The following is a 10532-nucleotide window of genomic DNA, read 5'->3' on the forward strand; positions in this document are numbered from 1 at the left end:
TGCCCTTTGTGCACTTCAATGTCGTTGTGTTGTGTAATATGCACATTGTTACAACGAAGCCGACAGATGACAAAAAAATCATGTGTAAGCACCACAATGATTCGGGAAGTCTCGCAGTCCTGTAATGTAAGCTTGCCTTTAAGGGACACCAGCATCCAAAACAACATATTGCAGTTGACGCTGCTAATCTTTAACAGCGAAGACAACAACTGTTCACATAACATTCAGTCTACTAAGATCCATTCATCTGGTTTATTTCTGAAAGCAGCACAGATGCATCATTTGCCGTCCTTGCAGTTTGGCAATTGACATGAAAAATTACTTTCCAATGGAGTTGGTGATGGGAATAAATGCATTTTATACCTTTTTAGGTAAACGCATTCTACAGAGGAATAAGCATTGCCTTCACTAAATATTTGCGACCTCTAAAGCCTACTTCAGTTTGTTTTAAATCAAACCCTTGGAAGTGCTTGTACGTACCCTCACCCTCAATGACTGACTGGGCAGTGAGGAAGTTGCCTCAGGTCTCAGAAACAGCCTCTCTGTCTCTCTCTCCAACACTATTATCTCCTCCATATATCTCCCTTGGTATCCCCTCTCTCTGTTCCTCTTTATGAGCACTTTCGCACAGATTCAGTTTAGAGCATGTTCAGTACCGGCAGGTTACCCTGTGATTGATGCAGTCTAAACAGGACACAGTCTGACTGAACCTGATAATGGAGCTGCTGATTAAAGTATATGAGGAAAGGCTCCACTGAACTCACAGGTGTCATTCCTTCACTCTAATGCACACGGCATCACAGACCGACTACAGATGGGTGTAATGTCCCACATGACAGCGCAGATATGATGTGAGACCCGGAGAGAGCTCCACATACCAGCCCTAGCCTTTTTAACACAAACATTACATTTTCATCTTTTGATGGAGTGATTGCATATGTGGTATAATAATCCAAAATATAAATCCAAAATCCAAAGATATGCTTGATAAAATTGTTATAAAAGCATGCATTTCAGTTGCAGGGATAATATCATGGTGCATTATGGGATTTCTGTTATTTCTATACTAAAGCATATTTACTTTATACTAGTATTTTACGTTTATTCGTTAGTAAAAAAAAACAAATTTTTGCAAATAAATTTACCAGTCATGCGCCCAATAATTGGTCAGTTTAATTACCTTTATAACGTTAACTTAGATGCAGAGTTGCACACTGCCCCCAAACAAACCCCACAGGCACTAAATTATTCATAAATTTCATGAAATTACCTTATAAATATACCTGTAATCCATTCGTCCATTTGTTGTCTTTTGCTTTTAAATACGACCGTTAATCTGAACGTTTGAAGCGGTTGAACAAACACTCTTGTTGAAGTATGTTTTAGTCAGGCACATGTTAGGACAGCACTCTCGGCGCTGAAGGACCCCTGAGCATCTAAACATGGCGGCTGTCACAAGGCTGTGTTGTGTCCTCAGGTTATCATATGAAGGTGAGTTTAATCTTTAAATCGTGGTTTTATCTTTGTTAAGTGTTGTTGCTGTTGGTGGTTACTTAAATCAATGCATAATTAAGGATAAATGTAGTTTAGAAGACGTTTAGAAGATAAAGCTAACATGAGCATGCTTACTGCATCTGTCAGACACACCAGGAATAAAATAAATCTGTTAGAAAATGCTTCGGTGTGTCTCTTACGTATTTACCGAAAAATGTCTTCCCTACAGTCTATCGCAACTCTGACATTCCTATCTGAAATTGTCGTACAGACCTTAAAAATATAGAGGAGGTGCACTTGTCAATTCGTACCTATTTATTTTACATAACGTTATATGTCTTATATATATGATTCAAATATCCGGTTTATTGCAGATAATAATAAGAGGTTTGAAATGCATTACGTTCTCCACACAACAAACCAGAAGTAGTTGCACAGTATGTTGCTTTACATCAGTGTCTGAAACCCATCTGCAATAATCAACTATTAACGTTATATATTAAGGTATTAAGGAGTTTTAGCGTTTTTTAAGATGTTGAGTTGACTTAAGTTTACATAATTTTTTTCTATGGTTATTGTATTCAATTTTATTCATTTAGAAACTTATTTGACCTTGTGCCTTAAGTAACATTTTCCAATAGCAGTTAGATCTGCTTATTGACAGGGAGCATTTTAAATTGGGTGCACATTTTTCTGGATGCAAAGCACATATAAAGTGAAGGTGACCAAACATCTGATCAAATGTACAGATTTAACTACAACTAGGACTGTTTGTTGCTGCAACAAATGCGAAACAGATTGCTACTGATAAACATAAACACATTGTACTCTACACATTGGTGTGAACGCAGGCAAAGTAATATACAAACTCCTAGTTTGTTTCTGTAATTATCCATTTTATTTAAACTTGTCAAACCAGCATTAGGACAGTTGTGTCATTGTAATATGTAATCTCTGATCCTGGTTTGGGTACTGAACTTTGTAGAGCTGTCTTTATTAGGCTTTGTATTAGGTAGCACAGAATTCTTATTCTTGCTTTGGAGGAAAGTATTTACTGTCCGTCTTGTCAACAGGTGTTGGAACACTGAGAGCACTAGGGGGCGCCGCTCAACTATCCCACTTTGTCAGACGCAGTCCGACCCAGCACGCTCCAGTCACAGCCACCCTGCAGCCAAACAGACATAGCAGCTTCTTCAACAAATGTAAGCCGCTTATGATGATACAGTTAGATTAGCGTTAATGTTTGTGCTTTTCTGTGCATTCACACAGTCTTGACATGTTGAAGCTTAGTGGTTAGGGATCAGGACCGGCAGCCCTTGAACAAGATGTTTAACATCAGGTCACCCTAGAAGGGATTAGATGTGCATAAATTGATTCAGATTTATTTGTCTGCCGAATCAGTTACAAACTTATTAGCAATCCTCATAGCATGTAATCATTCAGTAGTGACCACTGCAAGCTCTTGACACGAACAATGAGCTGCTTCATTCTTTTGTGAAACTTAAAATTAACTTTAGGAACCTTTTATACTGCCTCTGTAAATTTATGCATGATTTTCTTCCACATGGATTTTACCAGTATGGAAAAATTTCAGACAATTTGTTTTTTTAAGCATAAACAATCTCTGCTTCACTATGAAATCTGCCGATAAATATGACTTATTTAAGCTTAATAGGCAGAAACACGTTCAGCTGCCTTTTATCCTTAAAGGGTTAGTTCACCCATAAATGTTCTGTCATCAATTACTCACCCTCAGATTATTCCTGTATAAATGTCTTTGTTCTATTGAACACAAAGAAAGATATTTGGAAGAATGTTAGCAATTTTCAGTTCCGGGACATCATCCATTACCATAGTAGAAAAAATTATAGCACATTTTATGTTTTGTTGAACATAAAATGAGATCTTTTAAAAAATGTATTTGACTACTATGGTAGTCATTGAGGTCCCAGAAGAGAAAATTGCTAACATTCTATCAAATATCTCTCGGTGTTCATCAGAACAAAGTGATTTATACAGGTATGAAATTACATGGGGATGAGTAAATGATGACAGAATTTTTTTGGGGTGAAATATCCTTTTACAAAATATATGCAACCGCTCATTTGCACTTTCAGACACATCCCTCTTCGTTTATATAGTACAAGTAAAAAAATGTTACGGTTCAGGGCTCTAGACTGCGACCAAAATGCTCGCAAATGCGACCGTTTTTTTAAAACGTGCGAGGTAAAATTTCACATTGGAGCGAGTGCGTAAAACGATTTTTTGCCCCGCCAAAGATTTATTTAACATTTAATGTGATTTACGAGTGGTGAATGACGCGCTTGTGATTAGTGCAGGAAAGAGCGAGCAGAGAGCTCGTGCACTCCCTCTGTCTCTAAACTAAAGTGTGTGTTTGACTTCATTCGGTGTTGCACAGACCGAACAGCATAAAAGCATTGCGGGACAGAGCGCTCCATATGCTTTTAAAACACTCTCACGGAACATTGATGTCATATTCCGATCATTCTGTGCAGCACTTAATGAAGTCGAACACATTGGTTTCTGAACTGAACGGTCTCTCTCCCTCACATTTTAATCAAAAGCAAGGTCGGACGTCAGAATCAATGTTTCACGTGGCGCATTCGGAGAATATTTTTACCTGAATTACAGCTGAGTGAATGTGCTCAAAAACATGTTGCCTTTTCTTCCCTGACCAGTGTTCCACACATGCAGCTGACATAAAGGAAAATTCCTATCCAATGAAGTGTTTTCCGTGTTAACTTATATCTTTTGCGATGTCCTAACAGCTGTGAAAAACAGCGCGTCAATGTCCACTAATGTCCAATTTGCGACGTGATGACTCATTTGAACCGATTCATTTTGTTCAGCAGAACACAAGCGTGCTTAGACCATTTAACAAGAGTGGTTAGTAAGAATTAGTATTTAAAGTTTATTTATGACAATGTGTAGTAAAGTACATAATGTATATAATCATTTAGTCCGGAGTTACTTTTGAGTTTTGAGCTGGCTAATTTGATTTAATTTTATGTGGTAAAAATAAAGAAGGCAGTGGCAAAATTACAGCTTTTTGTAAAGAGGGCAATACATGAGGATTGTGAAGAGTGACAGGTTATATTTGTGTCAGATCATTTCATAGCCAATATAACTTCAATATAAAACAAAATAATAACAACTGTATAAAATAACAAATACAATGTTTCTTTGCATTTATTTTGGATTTATTGGGCTCGCAAGTGTTAAAGCGCAAATAAGAAGTGGTCTATAGGCGACTATTTTAAAAGACAGAGTGACAAATTAACAGAGTGATTCATCAACTGAGGTCATTATGCAAGGTCTTTATCAGAATCAGAAAGAGCTTTATTGCCAAGTGTGCTTGGACACACAAGGAATTTGTCTTAGTGACGGAAGCTTCCAGTGCACATACAGGTTAAAAAAGTGACAAGGCACAGGTAAGAAAACGTAAAAAATTAATATGTGAGAGACAATACACATATGACAATATTAGACAAAAGGACAATAGGCAGTATATTGTATGTACAGATGTGCTATATACAAATTGTACTGTTATATACAAGTTATGCAGGGGAATGTGGATAGCTGAATATTATATAAATTACTATATGATTACTATAAAAAAGGGTGCGACCAAATTGTAAATTGGTGCGACGAACTGAGAAAGTGGGTCGCACCAGTGCGACCAGTGGGAAAAATGAGTCTCGAGCCCTGTGGTTACAAAAGAGACGTTTGTTCTTTTAAAAATTAGCTTGTTTTTAACTTTTCAAACTACATGGGGATGTGCCCGCAGCGTCTCTCTTGCAGATGGTGCGATTGCGTCAGTCCGGATGCGAGTGTGTGTTTGCTTGAGTTTGATGTGAGTCGGTGTGTATTGGGGATGTTTGGCTGTCACATAGAATTATGATGTTTCTGTAACTGCTTTTGATGAAATCGGATGCTTCATTAGGCCTGGCAGCCCTCTCGCTCTCATCTAATTAAGTCCTAATTAAATCTGAACAACATCAAACAACTCCCAATGTCCCAGATCAGCCACACACACACAGACACCGAATGTGGATGAAAGTCCATTTTTGCATGGCAAAACCAACAGCTGAAATGAACATAGACACTTATTGTGCAAATGTTTATCTGTACTCACAGGCTAAAAAAATACTAGTTAGTTTATTCTTTGTTTTGTCACACTGGCTAATTAGCTGGCTGTGTGTTGGCAAAGTGTTAACATACAGTGTGACTATAGGTGTGTGTGTGATTGATTGATTGATTGATTGATTGATTGATTGACATTTGTCTTTTCCACTCAGTGACAGCTGAAGAGCTCTGGCGGGGTGTCTTAGCTGAGACTGGCGCCGGTGCCAGAAAGGGACGAGGAAAGAGAACCAAACGTAAATTGAAAAGAGATCTCAACAGAGGACAGAATCTTGGAGAAGGTACACACTACCCACAGTTCTCTTCTTTCTTTTCTGAACATGCTGAAAACATTTAAAGCTGTATTGATGCTAATTGAAGGTTCCCAAACCTTAAGTACATTATTCAGTTCTTCAAGACAGACATCACAAAACCTGTCTTGTGAGACAGATGCTGAGTTTCTGATTCAGTGATGGTTTCATCAGAGTGATTTTTCATTTCATTTCCTAACTCCTTGTGATCCTTAAGCTGCGTTCAGACCACCAGACACCACCACCAGTGTCGCCAGTCTCTCGCTACGAGGTCGTCAGAAGGCGTCCCTAGCTTTGGTTGTCCTAGAAACATTTATAAACAAACCCTGCTGTAACAGACGAGAGACGGCGGATGTGAGCTCTGCTGGTGTACTCTATTGGTAGTCGCTTCCGGAAGTTGCTCATCATTTGCATAAAGTTGAGCGAATCACAACTTTGTCGAGTCGCTAGACACGCCCACTTTCTGTCGCCAACGGTCACTGTTGCTCGTGTCGCTAGGCTACCATTGAAATGAAGGACATTGCCTGGCTTTGTCACTGGGTGTCGCTGGCGGTCTGAACAGGGCTTTAGACTTAAAGTAGAATTAAAGGGATTCTTCAGGCTTGAATCAAAATTTGTGGGGTGTGGGGGCGTCTACTCTCGAGCGTCTGAAATGCCTTTGGTCCAGCACCTGGATTCGTTTGGCCAACCATATTCAAGATAACGGCATCGTCTTTTTTTAATCCTTGGGCCAACCAGAATCACGAGTTCTAAACGTCATGTTTGCGCACGTGAAAAGCATTGCTGAAAGGGCGAACGCAAAGTGTCGTCTCGGATAAAGAGAAAATGGCGTTGATTTTTATTATTCAGCTCACCCGTGTGATCGACACGGCTATGTTATGAGAGATAGTTGCCAGTCTCCCTTTAGAATTTTCACTTCTAGAGCTCTGCCCTTCTAAGTGAGTAAGGCATTTGGGTGCGATTGATATTCGTCCTAAGTAACTCTTTTAATATCAGTCCTGCACTTCATTTTCTCAATCCTGCATGTTTTAAAACCGAAACCAAAACGTCAGACGTGCAAGCGCTTTGCTTCCTGAAAGACTAGGAAGGTGCACCTCTCAGAAAACGTAGACAAATAAAGATCATTTTAGATGTTAAATATGACTTGGAGCATTGGCATCGCGAGACGAGGGCAGTGTATTTTTTTATGACAATCTCAAATTCGACAAAAATCCATATTTTCCACATCTACCTGTAGCTCAAATTTTTTTAAATAAAAAAAAAAACAAAAGAAAAAAAAAGGGGAAAATAAAAAAAATAAAAAAGACAAAAAAAAAAAAAAAAAAACAAAGACAACCAAACCAAAAAACAAACCCCCCCAAACCCCCCCCACCCCATCGTATAGCTGTCACCTTTTTCAACTCTTCTGAGTTTGCAGCTATGTCTAACATCCGCTGCAGGCGAACGAGAGGCTTTTTTTCTGAAAATGACGCAGGCGTGTCGTAAGTTCCTGTGACGAACACAGCATTTTCCGTTTTCAGCCAATAGAAACACTGCCTCCTCAGGTCGGGTGCTTTCGTCACCATCATTTAGTGGAAAAATAAGCCTCTCATTCGCCTGCAGCGGATGTTAGACATTGTTGTTAAAAGCGTTGTCAATATGGGTATTTCTCTTAAACAAACGTATCGATTCGCTTCAGAAGACCTTTGTTAAGACCACGGAGCCGTGTTGAGCCGTTCTTCGATCGATGAATCCACTTTTTGTAGCTTCAAAAAATTGGCTTTAGGGTAAGTACAACATGGGGAAATTTTGATTCAAGCCTGAGGTATCCCTTTAACCCCATGCTTCTAAATGAATTATCTCCATTGGTAAATGTCTGCCAGTGTATGCCCAGTGCTTTTACTGCATAAGAATTTTAACTCCTTTAAAAAATAACATTAACGTTTATTGGTAAACATTTCACTCAGTTTGCACCCAGCTAATGATATAATGAAGTTCAGTAGTTCATATTTTCTGTTAGAATCGAACCTTCTGTTAAGCCAATATCCCTCACAGACGGCCACATTTATTGAGTCTCATTATTTACTTTCACTTAAAAAGACCTCAAGGGAGTTCTATCGATTGGTCTCTCTCCCTCACTCTCTCACTTCAGTTCATTGAGTCTTTTCCTGAAGCAAAGTTTCCTCTAAAAACCAGTAACAGTGTCTGTACTTGTGTGATGTCATACTCAGGTCGTGCTGGGTATCTGTGGCCCGGTCTGAACACGGCTGTGTATAAGGATGGTTCCGTCCAGAGGCCCTCACAGCGAGGGGAGGCAGAGCAAAAAGAGGTCACAGCAGCCCTGGAACGCCAAAGAGATGAATGGGACAAACGCAGGAAGACCAAGATAAAGAGAGAGAGAGGATGGACGGGCAACTCCTGGGGTGGGATCAGTCTGGGCCCGCCGGACCCAGGTCCCAACGGAGGTGTGTGTGCTTTATAAATGTAGATATTAGATGTGTCCAAAACCTATTGAGTTAGTAACATTTCTGTTATTATTAACATCACATGGCCCAATTTCAGGGTGAATGAAAAATGCACGGCAGCTAATGTTTGATTAGTCTAACTTGAAAAGGGATGTGCAGGTTTAAAACAACTTGTAAACGTTTTTATACACTCCTACTACACACTACATGTGATCTAATATCTGCACCTGCATGCTTTAGTTGCCTTGAGGCACACACTACACTCCTCTCTCAAAACGAGTTTCAGAAAGCGCAATTTCCTTGTAATTTACACTGCTGTTCAACGCCGTTCTGCCACTTACAGTCTTGGTTTCCCGCTGTCTGATTGGCCGGTGGGAGGTAGGCGCAATCTTTGGTAGTCCTGTGATGGATTGCCCAGCAACAGTGAGGCTCGAAGTCTAAATCACGTCTAGATGTGCTCCAACCTTTTCACCCCGAATCACTCGGCAACACCCCCAGCTTTAAATCTAGGAAATATTCTCGCCTCTCACAGGCAAAATGAAAGACCTGTAATGAGTTACTGCAGCAAGCGTAGACCCCCGGGGGGCAGAGGTCATAACAGACTGCTCTGCAAATCTCGTTGAACACTCTCGCTGTCCCTAATCAACACAAATAGGGTTCGTTCAGGAGCATTTTCTGCAATCTGTGTACAGCTCAACCTGTGCAGTTTTGGGGATTAAAAAGTTTTGTTTTTCCCCACAGAAACGTATGAAGATTTCGACTCGCGTGTCATAGAGGTGAGTACAACACGAAATTGCAATTGCATTTAAAACTCATTTAACTCTTCACTAAAATGTGAATGTAATATGAAGGGAAGTAATTGACATTTGTACTTTTTGTCATTTTCATAAGTAGTGTTTTTTTGGACTGTGTGTGTGAGTCTCGTGTGGTTTTGTGTGTGTGTATACTGTATTTAATTCCCTCAAAGTTTCTCATCCACTCTTAACTGCCGGATGTGGGCTGACGGGATACCAGATCTGCACAACACAAAATTAGCATGTAGTGCGGAGCGTCTGGAGCATTATCTAATTATACTCAACAATAAACGTTTCATAAACAAATTTCTGTATGGAGCCCCAGGCTGGCACCACCAGACTCATTTGGCAGAAATGTTGCTGAGTTCAGAATGGAAAACAGTACAGCGGTTCACCTCGGGTCTTCTCTCTCTCTCTCTCTTTTACTCTGCTGCACTTTGCATGTTGTCTTTCTTCTTGTCCTCTGATACTGTAGTTTCATTTCCATAAAGCTTTATTGGCAGAGGTGTTGACAGGTTTATAGTCAAACCTTTTCCTATATGAACACTTCAAGAAATCAGAAGAAAGGCAGATTATTCCGATGATTTATGTTAAATGAACTCTTCTCTCTCTTTCATACTGTCTCTCTGTCTTGTTGATGGATGTGTCAGTGCTCTTGGCAGTAGTGATTGTAGTGCATCAGACTGTGAGTCAGACCCCTCAGTCTTTTCCAGTGTCAGATGCTTTAATGTTATAGTTTGGACAAAGATGTTCACTCGCCCTTACTTGTTGTTACAAACAGCGAAACGCAAAGAGAAAAGTTCATCCGAATTCTTGCTGCGAAATTAATAAAAACCTTAAAAGTCTGTGCAACTCGCTCTATAGTTTTCTGACACCAGACAATAGCTAATTGTGTGACGCTGTCCCTTTAAATGTGTATCGAGATTATTGTACAATATTGAAATGTATTGCATGCCATGGGACACTTGACATGAGCTTGTGATGTAACCTAAACTAGATCTATTCAGACACAGAGGGCCTTACACAGAATTGAGGAGCTTCTGCAGTTCACTTTAGATGAAAATCATTTGAAGTGCTCGGGGACATTATCAGGCTTGCTTTCCGCTCTGCATTCCTCTCCAGCCCTCCCTCTCCCTCATTCTCCCTGGTGTCCTGAGAACGAACAAGCAAAAACCGTAAGAGCCCGAGTACTTATAAAAGCACATTAATTAAGCCAAAAATTTCCTGTAAAGCCTAGAAACTCTCCCAAGGACAGACGTCATCTGCCAAGAGAGAGGGACGAGAGCCAGAGTGCTCAAGAGCGCATGACATGAGAGAGAGATGGCTGATGGTTACAGAAGAGTGAT

The 10532-nt window shown here is 40.0% G+C and overlaps 1 protein-coding gene across 1 annotated transcript; it reads left to right on the forward strand.

Moving 5' to 3' along the window:
• Nucleotides 1-1406: 1406 nt before the first annotated feature.
• Nucleotides 1407-9216, forward strand: LOC130560583 (28S ribosomal protein S5, mitochondrial-like). Its single transcript, XM_057344469.1, has 5 exons — nt 1407-1491; nt 2568-2696; nt 5814-5939; nt 8159-8392; nt 9134-9216. Exons 1-5 carry the CDS (start codon nt 1443-1445, stop codon nt 9199-9201), a joined length of 606 nt encoding a protein of 201 aa, XP_057200452.1. The 5' UTR covers nt 1407-1442; the 3' UTR covers nt 9202-9216.
• Nucleotides 9217-10532: the final 1316 nt, after the last annotated feature.

Source organism: Triplophysa rosa, linkage group LG10 (assembly GCF_024868665.1).
Source record: "Triplophysa rosa linkage group LG10, Trosa_1v2, whole genome shotgun sequence".
Lineage (NCBI taxonomy): Eukaryota > Metazoa > Chordata > Actinopteri > Cypriniformes > Nemacheilidae > Triplophysa > Triplophysa rosa.